The sequence below is a fragment of the Felis catus genome, chromosome B3 (assembly GCF_018350175.1).
Source record: "Felis catus isolate Fca126 chromosome B3, F.catus_Fca126_mat1.0, whole genome shotgun sequence".
Classification (NCBI taxonomy): domain Eukaryota; kingdom Metazoa; phylum Chordata; class Mammalia; order Carnivora; family Felidae; genus Felis; species Felis catus.
Window position 1 is genome coordinate 146,250,370 of NC_058373.1, and position 15,038 is coordinate 146,265,407.

Genomic DNA, 15,038 nt, shown 5'->3' on the forward strand with positions numbered 1-15,038 from the left:
ACAGCAACCCGTGGGATGTCGCATCCCACCACTGGCTCCTCCAAGGGCGCTGCCTTTGCTCCTGCCTGGGGAACTGGGAGAGAGGAGGGGTGCCGAACCAGAAGCCTGTCTGCTCAGCAAGGTGAAAATGGTCCACCTCGTATTTAACACATATTTAACACAAGCGAAATAGGTAATCCAGCCGAAAAAGATCCACTCAAGGATTATGCCGTGGCATAACGAAGCAGATAATAAACACACTTCCATTTTGTTTGTCGGATAGTTTTTTAATAAAGTGGTGTATACACGACTGATATTAAAGAATGGTCCTACGCATGAGAGAAAACAAACCTTTTTTGGCTAAGGGCTGGGTAAGGAGGAAAAAGCATGAGAAACAGCAACTGGGCAGGGGTGGGACGGGGTGAGCACAGTCTTACTTGTAAACTAGTGAAAACAATACAGAAGGTCTGGCCACTCCCCGCGGCCAGGGCAGGTTCAGGGGTGCAGACACGGTACACCAGAGCCCACTTAAGTGGCACCGCCCCACCAACCCCACCATCAACTGCCCTCGGGACTGAGAAGCCATACATGGCAGGAGTCCAGACTTCCTTAGTTCTGGACTGGACCTGACTTAACCTTACGGTTCTGTCCCAGCACTAGTGTCACCTGGCACGCGGCAGACTCCGTGCACACCAGTGTGGCCAGTGTTGACCTTAAAATAAACGTCGGTTATTTTACCAGCAAACTAGGTTTATTCAGGAATAACAGAACTGCGACCTGGGAGAACCACAGGCAAGCCCGAGCAACCAACGGGAGGAACGTCACTTACGGAGAAAGGAGGGAGCCGGGAGGGCTGCTCTGAACCAAAGTCCACTGGAGAGAAGCAGGGTCCAGGGTGACGAGGGCTTCTCTCTGGCTGAGTGGTCGCGGGCCGTCAGCTTCTGGTGGGAGAGCAAATGTGCATCTTTTCCCGTGGTGGCTGGCACTGACTCCTTCCCGTCCAGGGGTCTTCTGTAGGGTCTGTAACCGGCAACTCTCGACGTCCGCAGGTGCGGCGCGAAAGCCCCCTTCTGGCCTCCTGACTCCCTTTGAGCGAGGTTCCCCTTGTTTAATGTTCACACCGTCGGGGGACTCTCGACAGCGGCGGGGCACAGGGAAAGCCCAGTGGCGCTGGGAACACGGCAGGGGCACGGGAGGGGCCGCGAGGGTCGGATCCTCTGAAGGCACCGCCTGAGACCCCGCCCCGAGATCTCCGGTGGACAGGATGGGCCCTTCTCCAACACTTACATATAAATAGGCATAAATAACCCCCCAGAATCCGCATGTGATTCTAACGAAGACACAGCCGGCGCTGAGGAGCCGGTAAGGACACTGGAGACTAAGAGGCACTGCTCCCCCCGGCGAGGACGTGGAGAAGGTTCGCACCGACGTGAAGTGGAAATTCATGACACACGTGCACTACACGGAGCTGCCCGAAGTTCCACCCGAAACAAAGTCCTTATTTAAACCTTAAACGATGAAATACACCAACTGCAACTGTTCAGGTTATAAGTTCCTAATGTAGCAGCAGAAAACGTTTATAGGAAAAATATACTTTGAATAGCTGACAAAATCTAAAAAAAGTATAAAAAGTTTAAAAAATAGATCTTAAGACAAAATATTGCCCCAAACATATAAAACTTAATTTAAAAAACGTCACCTATCTAAAATTACACAAGGCTGGACACCGAGCCGGGGACGGGCCCTGCACAGAGCTGTGGCGGGACGGAGGACAGAGGGGCCGGCACCCGGGGCGCCGGCGGGCGTCAGGCCGGCTCGGATGGCTAGCCCGAAGGAAACCGCCCAGCCCGCTGGAGGAGGACAGAGGGCACAGGGCAACGGGATGCTGTTCTGGAACGTTCTCCCCGTCGCAGACACACCAGGGGCCGAGCCCGCAGACGCCCAGGCCACGCACTCCAGAGGCCGCAGGGGCCCCTCCGCCACGAGTCCCACTGGGGGCCGGCTGCCCTCTCAGGTCTCCACCAGGATCTCCACGGTGTGCTCCAGCTCGCCCAGATCCGACCTGCAGGTGGAACTAGGGGGCGCAGCGGCCGTGGGCGCGAAGGCGGGGAGCCCGGGGCCGGTGGGGGCGCCGCCCACCATGCCGGTCAGCACTGCGTCCAGGTCGTAGTAGGAGCTGTCCACGTCCGAAAACAGCTCTTCCACGGACCCGGGGGTTTTATTCTCCAGCGTTTCAAATATGTGATCCAGCGATTTCTGAAAGCCCCCTCTGCCCTCCCGGGAGCCGTCCAGTCCCCAGGGGCTGCTCTGCGGGCGCCTTGGGGCCTGTCCCGGGGCCGGGTCTGGCAGGGGGCAGTCTCCCTCGCCCTCCTGCTCCCGCCCCGAGCGGCACAGGATCTCCGTGGAGACGAGGCGGTCCAGGGGTGCCCGCCCTGCGGCCTGGGGCGCCACCACCCGCCAGGTCCCGTCCTGGGTCATCTCTTCCTGGATCTGCCGGACCGTGTTGGCTATGAGGACCGAGCGGCAGAGGTTGGGCTCGACCAGCATGTGGCACAGCTGGAGCTTGACGAGGGACATGTCCAAGAGCGACTGCCGCTGCAGGGTGTAGGAGGGGGCGGCCGGAAGGCCCGCCACGCCCCCGTCGGCGTCCTCTGCGTCCTCCGAGCTCTTCCTCTTCAACCCTCGTGCGAACATCCTGCCCTGCAGAGAGGGAGGCGGGCCCCGATTAGCACGTTCCAGAGTCCCCCCAGACACCCCCCGCCCGACTCAGTCTGCAGTCGCCAAAGGTGGGGGTTCGGGCGGGGGCTGCCGTGGCCACCCCTTCCCCCCTCCGTGAGCGTCCTTAGGTACCTGCAGCACGGCCACGCCCGGCACCCTCTTTAAACAGCGAGAAGGATGGGGCGCCTGGGTGGCGCAGTCGGTTAAGCGTCCGACTTCAGCCAAGTCACGATCTCGCGGTCTGTGAGTTCGAGCCCCGTGTCGGGCTCTGGGCTGATGGCTCAGAGCCTGGAGCCTGTTTCCAATTCTGTGTCTCCCTCTCTCTCTGCCCCTCCCCCGTTCATGCTCTGTCTCTCTCTCTGTCCCAAAAATAAATAAACGTTGAAAAAAAAAATTAAAAAAAAAAACAAAAAACAGCGAGAAGGTGCCCCTCCAGATCATTTCTCCCCGAGGGCCTGTGTGTCTACAATTACTCCCAAATAAAAAGCCTAAAACACTAAGTAACCCTAGCTTATCCCCCCCCCCCCCCCCCCCCGCCTACTTTTCCCAGAACAGCAAACAGGTTGGACTTACCCACAGTCTCTGAAACTCTCTACCGTTTCCACCATAGCACCTGGCTCACACTTACTTGAATCAGCGGTTTGTAAACAAGTGAATTAAAGCGTTTACCACCAAAACACACGAAAGTGGTTTCACTCACTGCTGGTGGTACAGGAGTCAAGGTTTTTGTTGTGGCGGCAAATACAACTTTTACACAAGTTTTTTCTCTCATCACTTTTGTAAAAGTCACTTACTTAGAATGGATGAGTACACTGAGAATGAATGTAAGATTAGGTCAAACTACAAGATAACCTGTGAGGGGGCGGGAGGGGGGGGGAGAATTAAGTGTCCAGGGTTCCTCTGTGGCAAACCACTGTATCTCTTCGGCTTTTTTTTTCTTCGAAAGAGAAGAATGGGAGCAGGGGAGGGGGCAGAGAGAGAGAGAGGGGGAGACAGAGAATCGCAAGCAGGCTCTGTGCTGTCAGCGCAGAGCGCGAAGTGGGGCTCGAACTCACAAACCGCGAGATCGTGACCTGAGCCGAAATCAAGAGTCGGGTGCTTAATGAAGTGAGCCAGCCAAGTGCCCCCCGCCCCCCACGTTTAACTTTTAGTTCTCTTTTCAACCAACTCTAAAATCCCAAACCTGGATGACAACCGACTTGATTCAGGGCCCAACAAAACTCACTCAAGTGGCCCCAGTTACCACCAGAAGGACTCTGGGCTGCCCCTCCTGCTGGCCCTGCACGGCAAGGGTGAGCACCACCACGGGGGCAGCTGGGAGCAGAGACCCACAGCTCACAGAGCTCAAGGTGCCACATCGAGCACCCGGCTCCCTGGGGGCCCACCTCCCTCTCCTCAGGGGTCCAAGACGCAAGCCCGAGACGCGAGTTTGTGAGCTGTCGGTCCAGCAGGGAGGGGCCTCTCACGCCCAGGATGGACTCGGGGCCAGCCTCGCCAGGACGGTCAACAGCGGCCGCAGACCGAGCTAGACACACATCACAGCAGGAACCGCCCAGAGAGAGCCCTTATTCATACCTGCTCCGAAAGACCGTATGTTGAGGACGGTCGCTAGATCCATCCAGGACCCCAACCCTTCCCTGTAGCAACCAGCTAAGAAAACAAAGACAAACTCACTACAACGGAGAGGCTGGAAGGGGGAGCCAGGACCACTCACTGTCCGATCCCAGGAAGAAATCACCAGTTATAGGCCCCGCAGGGAAATGAGCCCACCGCCTCCCCCACAAGGACCTGAGCACCCGTGCCACTCAGGCAATGAGAAAGTCACCACCCTGAACTCCCGCTTTTCTCCTCCTTCTCCTTTCCTCCCAACTACCTCCTTACTCTCCTTTGTTGGATTTGCCTATGGCTTTGAAAGAGCTTGCTTGTCCTGTTAACTTTAACAATAAAACTTCCAGGACACCTGGGTGGCTCAACTAGTTAAGTGTCTCTCTCTCTTTTTTTAATGTTTACTTATTTTTGAGAGAGCGTGTGTGAGCGGGGGAGAGGCAAAGAGAGCGGGAGACACAGAATCCGAAGCAGGCCGCAGGCTCTGAGTTGTCAGCACAGACCCTGACGCGAGGTTCAAACCCACGAACCTGAGATCATGACCAGACCCGACGTCAGGTGCCCAACCGACTAAGCCACCCAGGCGTCCCAAAGTTCTGACTCTTGATCTTGGCTCCACTCGTGAGACTGAGCCCCCAAGTCAGGCTCTGTGCTGGGCGTGTAGCCTAATAGTCCCTCTCTCTCTGCCCTTCTCTTGCTTGCACACGCTTTCTCAAAACCAAACAAACAAACAACAAAAACAACAACAAAAAACCTGCCAGTTATTTCACCAGCAAAAGATGGGCGTATTTGGGAATAACAAAATTTCAATTGGTATTTTTTTTAAGGGGGGGGGGAGAAGAGGCTAGGGAATGGGGCTATTGTAAACAAAGTCTATTGGAATAAACTGGGAATTCGAAGTATAGAGGCCTCTCATTGGCTGAGCTGGGACGGCCTCTCATTGGCTGGGCTGCAACCATCTCTCATTGGCTGGGCGGTTGCCCTCTCATTGGCTGGGCTGCAACCATCTCTCATTGGCTGGGCGGTTGCCGGGGAAGGAGGAAACCTTCTTTTCTCCTGCTGGGACACTAACAGGTAGTACCTGTGTGCAAGGTGCATCTCTTCCTGTTGGGTCTGCAGTGGCAATGAGTGTGAGAGCTCCCCTGCCCACCTCCGGATGCCATTTGAAACGGCGTTTCCTTCTACTATTTTTCACACCTGGAACTGCTATTCTGTTATTCCCAAATACACCCATTTTTGCTGGTAAAATAACTGACTTATTTTTAAGGCTAACACAGCCCAGGAAGTCAGACTTCTATCTCCAGTGACAGGCCAGGAAGCCAATGACTTCTGTCACAGTCGCCCCAAGGAAAGGACTTCAATAACTGAGGGCTTCCCTAATACTTGTCCCCACTTCCTAGAAAGGCCAAACGTGCTCCCCATAAAACCACCAGGGCTCCTTGCTCCCCCAGCCTGCAGGCCCACCGGGGCCCCGGAGCCCTGTTCCAGGAGGCGGTGCTGCCACTCGGCCGTCTGTAGCCAAGTGCAGCTACCCGAGTGGCTGCAAGCCAGGCAGTGACCCACTCCCTGGCTGCAACTGCGTCCAGTAAACAGCTTTTGCTCTTCTCACACGGGTGCCTCCGTTTGTCTCCGCAGCTCACTGTCGATAGTTGAGAAGAGTATCAGAAAGTACAAGACAGGGGGCCTGGGCAGCTCAGTCAGTTAAGTGTCCGACTTTGGCTCAGGTCATGATCTCACCGTCTGTGGGTCAAGCCCCGCATCTGGCCGTGTGTGACAGCTCGGAGCCTGGAGCCTGCTTTGGATGCTGTGTCCCTCTCTCTGCCCCTCCCCTGCTCATGCTCTCTCTCAAAAATAAACAAACGTTGGGGCGCCTGGGTGGCGCAGTCGGTTAAGCGTCCGACTTCAGCCAGGTCACGATCTCGCGGTCCGGGAGTTCGAGCCCCGCGTCGGGCTCTGGGCTGATGGCTCAGAGCCTGGAGCCTGTTTCCGATTCTGTGTCTCCCTCTCTCTCTGCCCCTCCCCCGTTCATGCTCTGTCTCTCTCTGTCCCAAAAATAAAAATAAACGTTGAAAAAAAAATTAAAAAAAAAAAATAAACAAACGTTAAAAAAAAAAAAAGAAGAAAGTAGAAGACAAAAACCACCCCGGTTCTGCCCCTCTGAACCTATTATCACGCAGGTTCTTAGCATTGTCCTAAGCACATTCTTCTCTGTGCATCTGAGAGCTCGTTGCAAGTTCTGCTTTCCTGCTGGTCACATTTTCCATGTCGTGTAAAGGTTCACCATCACCTCCGACAGCCGTGCGTCGCTATGAAGAACAGAGCCTTGTTCCCTGACATTCACACTGCTCACAGTGATGCTAGGTTCTAACCCTGGATGTTGGTATTTGTAGCACTTGATTCCGGAGTTTCTACAAGGGCTTAAAAAGGTAGGGGCAGTTGTAAGGCTCATGATGGACGATATCAAGCCGCTCTCTGGGAAGGCTGAGTCAGTTCACCCTCCACCAGGTTTTTCTGTATGGTTCTTTCACAATCGCTGGAAGCTCCCCTTCACCTTGCCCATTATTCCAGCTCCTCCTCCGTGCCTCTGCCATTACCCTGTGTCACCACCCCAGACGTAAACATTATTTTCAGATTCAAAATAAGCAAGTCGAATGGGTAAACTGTGGTGTGTCTGACAACAGAACACTCCCCAGCAACAAAATCCACACTCGTCTATGCAACAGCAAGGATGGGCCTCAAACGCTATGCCCAATTCACAAAGCAAGACCAAAGAAACAGGTACCATACGACTCCATTCATATGAACTTCTGGAAAAGGGAAAGCTAACCTAAGGTGCAAATAGCAGAGGGGCTGCCAGTGGAGGAGATGGGATCATCCAGAACTCTCCAGGACGACGGAAATGCACCCTATCCAGACAGGAGAAGGGCATTCGTCAGATTCACTGAGCAGCACAAGTAATAACTGTTCATTTCACCGTATTCAGCGATGGCTTGATAAAGAAAAACACGTAAACGAGTTGACGGGGGCAGGCTACGTTAATGTGAATCCAAACCATTTTAGACACTGCCTCCCGTGTATCACTAAGTGCCTGGATCAGCATGCCAGGACCAGTATGTGCTCAGAGTCACTCGAATTACTGGCTTCAAATGGGCCAAATCCTGAGCAACTGTTAGGTTTTGTTATACTCTGTACAAGAAAATGCTGGCAGACTTGCGACCTGAGAAGGACTTCGAGGGCAGCACATTCAACCACAAGAGCCACTGGGCTGCCACCAGAGCCTGTGTCAGGGAGATGCGTCAGGCCGAGCCCAGAAGGTGGCCGGTGAGACTCACCCTCCTACGTTTGTGTCTGGGACACAGCACACAATATGGTTCTGAAGGCAGTTGGAGGTGAGCACACAGATCCCCCGGCCGGACTGGTCCAAGCCCACCTTCTTGGGCAGCCCATGACTATGGCCTGGGGCGCCTGACCCTTTGAACACAGGACACGAGACCCCAGACTTCCCAAACTGTCCTAACTACAGAGCCTGACTCACCATTAAGTTCCCAACAAGAGAGTACAGTAAAACCTTGGACTGCGAGTAACTTGTTCTGCAAGACCGGTAAACATTTCGAATAAATTTTAACTTGATACACGAGCGGCGTCCTGCGATATGAGCAGTACGTGCCGCCAGATGTCACATGATCACAACTGGCCAATAGTTCTCTCTCTCTCTTGCTCACTCGCTGTGGGATTGTGCGTGATCATCTCCCATGCTCAGACGCTCGGTCTCAGGCCGCGGTGTTTGGAAGAAATCAGTGATTTTTCAGGACGTTGGAAGGTGCCCACAACTGGCACTGGTGTATTTTTGTCCCTTCAAAGCACCTCTGGACCGTCCTTTGCTTTTCCATCCAAGAGGGAGCTCAGGAACCCTTTGCTTCATTCTAGGTCATCGGACAGGTTCTTTGTTGGAGTTGCACGGAAGATTCCATGGAGCCAACAGAGAGCAATGATTCCGTCAGTGATAAAAGTCGTCCTACACAGCAACCCTCCTCTCTTGTGCCCCTCACACCAGCCAGGAGGGTTTTCAAAGGGCAGGTTAATTCAGCTTTGTAATCTGCATTTTATTATGTTGTATTACAGCACCGTAACCATTTTTATATGAGTATATTTGGGTTGTACAACGAATCATCTGAGTTTCCGGTATTTCTTATGGGGAAATTCGCTTTGCGATGCAGGTGCTTTGGATAACAAGCGTGTTTCCAGAACAAACCTCCGTATTACACACCTCCGTCCACTCCAGATAGCCAGAAGGTCTTGCTGAGTCACACCCCATCAACTCCTCAGGGTCAATGGTGTTTTGCTCAAACCCTCCTGAGCCATGGACAAGCAGGCCAGCAGTGTCAACCCCGTGGTCAAGGCACAGCAGCCTCCAGAACAAGGGGTGACCAACAGAAAAAAATTGAAGACAGCAGACTGAGTGGTTCCACGTGGCAGGTGGAGCCAGGGAGGGGTGCTGTGTCTGCCCAATCAGGGCCCCCTCCCCAAGACAAAGGGGAGCCTGGCCTGGTGGACCCCTCACCCTCCCTGGCCAGTGGCCTCTCCTGCAGCTGCTCTCACAACGTGTGGCCAGCAATCTCGAGGCCGGTGGAAAATGCAGATCCCCAGACTCCGAGCAGAAGAGCTGGGGCAGCAGGGGACAGACTGCTGAGACCTGCTCAGACCTGACCCTTCACCACGACCTTCAGCTCATCGCACTCAGGGTTTTCAGGCAGACCAACATGAACTTCAGTTTCTGGCACACATCGGACTGTCTTTGAAATACCTCACCAGAGGAAAATGGGACGACACGGCAAGCGTGGCAAAGTCTTGAGAAGCGCTGCTTGGGAGTCCAGCCGTGGGTTCATCATCACCGTCTGAGACTTTCCTTCAGCAATTACTAACAAGTGAATTTCGGGGACTTTTGCGACTTGGAATGATACACAGATTCCCTCTACATGGAGTATGTCCCATTAGCAAGCTGAAAAAAAAACTTCCCAGCCCTCTTCCCAGGATAAAACCTGCCATTCTACCTAGAAAAAAGTCATAACTGACTTTTTATTCTGAACTTCAACTTCAATTGTAAAACGTGCCAAAACTTGAAAATAAAGAGTAGTTATATGCAGGAAGTTTATAAGACATCAAACTTAATTTTGTAAACAGGCAATTTCTTTCTTGTCTTAAAACAACAGTTAGCTCGGTCCTGCTGTCCTGTGCATGCGACATAAAGGCCACCAGAGGAGGAAACAGTTGGGAAACCCTGGATTTGGACCAGCGCATCTCCTGGCAAATTGTGGTCACCTGGTAACCTGGTAACCTTTTCCTGGCGATCCTACTTTGCAGACAACAGGCTTTCAGAGAGGTGGACTCAAGCTTGCCTTTGACCAGTGGAAGAGTTTCTGATCCCTTTCCTAGTCCCAGCACCGCCCCACACACCTGAGTGCCACCGCAGGCAGCCACAAGGAGCCGACTGAAAAGAGTTTCCCAACCGGGGTCTGGGAACCTTCCTCTTCCCACATCCCACCCCGCCCTTCCCCGATGCCCGCCTCCACTGCCCACGCAGCTAGAGCTGGATAGCACAGGGAGCAGGCGCCATCAGCTCCTTGAAACTCCCCTGCCAGCTTTAAGAGAAGCTGGGTCTGCTACAGAACGGGGGGCAGAAGCCATTGCGAAATATCCCCAACGTTCCTTTTTCAAGCAAGTCAAACCCAGAAACAAAGGAAAAGAAGTGAAAGTGGACCCTCCCGGGCTGCGGCGGACCTCGCTACCCTCCAGGGCTCCAGAGCGTGGTGCCCCGGCTGGGCCATCCTGGAAGGGCATCAGATTACTAGCGGAACCCGTGCTGCCCAGAAGACTTGGGATGAGGCACCAGCACAGCGCGGCCAGCCACCCACTCACTCCGTAAGGCGGGCTAGGAGGAAACCCAGGAGCGCGGGCATCCCGCACCACCGGGGAAGGGGCGAAAGATGAGCACGGGCGAGGGCGAGGAGGGGAGCGCGGGGACTCTGATCAGGGCTGGAAACTCAAGTCGGCCGGGCTCCCCGCGCGGACCCTTCCCAAGTCCAAGGCAGGAAGGCAGTGGGGGCTGCCCTCGGAGGCCGCACCGCCCCAGCGGCCCCGCCGACCCCGCTTCGCGCTTCCCCTCTTAAAAAGCCCGCAGCGTGAGGAGAGCCGGGGAGGGGGGGGGGGCGCAGGCAGTACTTTCGGACGCCAGTAGCGCAGGGCAGCCGGCACGAGGGGGGATTCCCAGGTGGCGGACGGCCCTCCGGGCGGGCGGGCGGGGGGAGCCGGCGGCCCGCGTCGCGCCCCCTCCCCGCCCCCGCGACCCCGGCCTCCCCCCGGGGGTCCGCAGCCCCCACCCCGGGCGCCCAGGCCCGCCCGCCGCCGCACAAAGCCCGCCGCCCGCGCCGAGACGCTCACCTGGCCGCAGCCTTCCGCGCCCGCGCCCGCCGCCGAGGGAGGGGCGGGGCCGGCGGGGCGGGGCCGGGCGGGGCCTCCCCGCGCCCACAAAGGGTCGCCATGGCGCCGGCCGCCCCGCCCGCCGATTGGCCGAGTGCGGGGGCGGGGCCTCCTGTTCAAACCGCGGGCGGGGCCCGGCGCGCGAGTTCCCGCGCGGCCGCGTTGGCCGTTGGGGGCCCGCGTCCTGGCCGCCCCGCCCCCGTCCGCTCCCAGGTCTCCGCGCGCGGCCCCAGCGCGCCGGCGCAGGGCCTTCGGGGCGGGGCGTGGCGGGAGAAGACTGGGACTGGAGGGGAGGGTGAGGGGAGTCGGCGCAGTGGGCCTGAGAGGGGGGGACGGGAGGGTTGGGTGGGAGGAGTCAGAACCGTGGGCTGGAAGGGGAGGGGAGGAGAGGGTGGGGGGAGTCAGAGCTGTGGGCTGGAGGAGGGGATGGGAGAGGGAGGATGTGGAAGCTGGGGGCAGTCAGAGCTGTGGGCTGGGAGGGGAGGGAAGGGGGGGAGTCAGAGCTGTGGGAGGAGGGGGGAGCAGCAAGGGGCAGCAGCTCACCCCCCCCCACCCAGCCCAGGTCACTGTAGGAACTTCCCGGGTTTCATGTAAGAAGTGAAACCATGAAACTCCAAAGCAGGGGAGGTTTTTAAAAAATTTTCTCAGGGGAAAAGGTAAATAGAGGAGCAAATCCTGACTGTTAATTCAACCAACATTGCTCTTGTGCAGGCCAGGGCTGCAGTTACAGGCAATAAAAGCCCTTCTGGGTCTGCTGTGTCACGTGATGGGGGGGTGGCTGTGAGTGTGGTGCCCCTCATGCTGTCAGGAAAAGCCAAGGTGAGGTGGGCACCCTAGGCACACGGGCCTCTGGGAAAAAGGGGGCATGGAAGACGGAGAGAATTCCGGGCTGGAGAGGAAGGGAGTTGAAGGGAGGGGGTGAGCTGGAGATCACTGGAGGGTTGTGCAGAAGAGGGGCAGGTTCTGAGGGGGGCCGGGAGAGCATCGCTGTGGAGAACGCACCTGGGAGGGGGAGAGGGGAGATGTAGGGAGGCCACTTAGGGTACGGCAGCCCTGGGGTGGGGGGACTATGGGCTGTGACCAGTGTGACTGCACAAATTTAAAATGTCCTTTTGGGGGCGCCTGGGTGGCGCAGTCGGTTGAGCGTCCGACTTCAGCCAGGTCACGATCTCGCGGCCCGTGAGTTCGAGCCCCCGCATCAGGCTCTGGGCTGATGGCTCAGAGCCTGGAGCCTGTTTCCGATTCTGTGTCTGTGTCTCCCTCTCTCTCTGCCCTTCCCCCGTTCATGCTCTCTCTCTGTCCCAAAAATAAATAAAAAACGTTGAAAAAAAATTTTTAAAAAATGTCCTTTTGTCAAACAGTGGAAAAGCTAGAGGGAGATTTTGCTCCTAGACATATGCCACGCGCCCCTTAACACACGTGAAAGCAAGGTGGACAGACCGATAGAAAGTGGGCACGGTTCAGTGCCTAACTGGTGAAGAGGCCGGTGCTGGGCCTCAGAATACGAGCCGAGCATATTCGACTACCCTAGATGCCGTTCGTGCTATCAGATGGGCAAAAATCCAACATCTCTGGAGTAAGGGTATCCGGAGCCACCACTCTTTTTCACCCAGCATGTTCAGCATTAAATGAAAACAGGCAGAGCTAGACACAAAACCAAAAAATGAGGGAAAAACAAGGGGAAAACAAACAAAAAAACCCGCCCACACAATACTAACAGACTCACGGCTGATCCTGATACTGGAATTATCAGAGGTTTAAAAACAGCACTCATTTTCTCCATGAGAATTAATGACCAGGAGAACTAGGATGTATTGAGAGGACCCCAATGGAAGACGTAGCAGCATCTTACACGAAGCGTTCTGGAGAATCAGGAAGGAAGTCTTCCCACCGAGAGGGCCGACATCGCCCCGATGCTAAAGCTTGAAAGGGTGGGGGTGGCAAGGGGGAGGAAGCACGGGCCGAGCCCTCGTCAACTTCCAACCAAAATGTCAGCAACTCCAGCCCCGTGAGAAGACGACCATCACAGCCACGTTAGGGTCATTCCGGCGGACAGAAGGTTAACGTTCCAAACCAACCAAAACAATTCCCGACGTTAATAAAACGCAGGAAGAAAAATAGCTGAAAATCTCCACACGTGGAGAAGAATCACCTGATGACATGAGCCCACATCCGTGATAAGACACGTAGCAAACTAAATATACAAGTGCAAGGTTAGGAGCAGTGCACAATGCCACCCTCACTTCCGACCTGCGCTGCAAGTTGGGGGCCGCCAGGACCACCCCCACTTCAATAATTCAGTACAAAGACTCACCGAACCTGTTGAAAGCTTACAGTCGTGGTCTATTACTGAAAGTGTGCCCATTAAACTCCCGCAGGGGAAGAAGTTCATGGGGGGGGGGACCAGGAGGGCCCCACGCCTGGGGCTTCCACACCAAGTGACCCGAGGCCCCCTCCCTGTATTCCGCTCTGCGGTGTGGTCCCTGCACCCCCCTCCAACACTCGCCACCGCAGGCAGGACAGCCCAGGGGTTTCGGGATCACCCCCCAGGACCCGGGGCAAAGAACAGACCCCTCCTTGGGCAAGGCCCTATTTCTGCTCCACAACAAGGGGGCTCACTCCATCGAAGTGAAGTGCATTTACAAGAACCTACAGGCGGTGCCGCGGTGACTGGTGAAACAGTGAAAGCTTCCTCCTGGGATCAGGAGCCAGGGGCGGATTTCTGCTCCCACGCTTATACCGGACATTGTGCGGGGAGGGGGGCTGGGGGTGGCAAATAGGCGAGGAAAAGGATTTGCAAAGAACTGGAGTCATTATTCCCAGAAGATCGGTTTTCTTTTTTTTAAATTTTTTTTTCCAACATTTTTATTTTTGGGACAGAGAGAGACAGAGCATGAACCGGGGAGGGGCAGAGAGAGAGGGAGACATAGAATCGGAAACAGGCTCCAGGCTCCGAGCCATCAGCCCAGAGCCTGACGCGGGGCTCGAACTCACGGACCGCGAGATCGTGACCTGGCTGAAGCCGGACGCTTAACCGACTGCGCCACCCAGGCGCCCCTAAAAGATCGGTTTTCGAATGTAGAAAATCCACAGAACCTCATCTTAGCCTGGAGCGCTGCCGAAACCAGAGACCCCAGACGGGGGACTGAGACCCTCGTGATTTGCGTTCTCCCGGTTCTGGAGTTTGGAAGGCCAAGGGGAGCGTTTGGCCATCCAGGTTTGGTTTCTGGTGTCCACAACGGGACAGGAGTGCCCGGAAGGGGACAGGAAGGAAGAGAGGGAGAGTTTTTCCTGTGCTGAAGCCAGCAGCCCTGCCTTCCCAGCTCTTTTAACCTTAATTACCTCCCAAAAGCCCTGCCTCCAAAGACCATCACGCTGGGGGCCGGGACTTGGACAGAGGAATTTGAGGGAGACACAATTCCGTCCATAGCGAATCTCCAGGTGAATGGATCAAATGAATAAAGATTTAAGCATGACCATCAGATAATCATATTTATATATGCAAGTAACAGGCCACTGTAACATTCTTTAGGGGCGCCTGGGTAGCTCAGTCAGTTGAGCGTCGGACTCTTGATTTCGGCTCAGGTCATGATCCCAGGGTGGTGGGATCGAGACCCGTATTGGGCTCCGTGCTGAGTGTGGAGTCTTTAATGTTTTAATGATACCGTTGCAAAGCACCAAAAACATCGGCGCCAGCTAAATCTAATTACAGATGTGTAAGAACCGCCCCTGGAAAGCGCAAAGCCCTGCTGGGAGGTCAGTGGCTGTTCAAGTTGGGGAAAGTGCTGGGGCCCCCGCTGGAAACTCACCTTCGTAAAGAGACCGGTTCTCTCAAACCTACCTTCAGTTCAGTGCCCTCCGAATCCCAGCCCTCACTTGGTTTCGTGGACACTGACAAGTTGATTCTAAAATCTGTATGGAAAGGCAAAGGGCCAGGGACAGCCAGGAGGTCGTGGAGAAGGGCGGCCACACTGTGAGCTGGGACGGCCGCTCCGGAGAACCGTGGGACAGACACCCGTTCACAAAAACACTTGTACCCGAATGCCCATAGAAGGGACTCTCCATTACAGCCCCAAAGGGAAAACAACCCAAGCACCCCCCAGCAGGAGAATGGGCATGAGGGGCGGGGCCCGCACCACCAGGCCACACCGCCAGCTAAGCCGTCACTGCCCAGGGCAGCACGGATGGGTCTCAGCACAGAACATTGAGAGAAAGAAGCCAGACTGCAGAGCGCACGCCCATTCCACAGATGGAAAGTT

General features: G+C 55.6%; 1 protein-coding gene across 4 annotated transcripts; it reads right to left on the bottom strand.

Annotated features, from left to right (window-relative positions):
- Positions 1-245: 245 nt before the first annotated feature.
- CDCA4 (cell division cycle associated 4) lies at positions 246-10,882 on the bottom strand. 4 transcript variants are annotated; one of them, XM_023256130.2, is made up of 2 exons: positions 10,741-10,882; positions 246-2,679 (listed from the first exon to the last, which is right to left on the bottom strand). In XM_023256130.2, exon 2 carries the CDS (start codon positions 2,671-2,673, stop codon positions 1,990-1,992), a length of 684 nt encoding a protein of 227 aa, XP_023111898.2. In that variant the 5' UTR covers positions 2,674-2,679; positions 10,741-10,882; the 3' UTR covers positions 246-1,989. The 4 variants fall into 4 exon arrangements, with proteins under 4 accessions (XP_023111898.2, XP_044916570.1, XP_044916571.1 ...); XM_045060635.1 differs by lacking the exon at positions 10,741-10,882 and adding an exon at positions 7,838-10,509; XM_045060636.1 differs by lacking the exon at positions 10,741-10,882 and adding an exon at positions 4,273-4,757.
- Between the last annotated feature and the right edge of the window lie 4,156 nt (positions 10,883-15,038).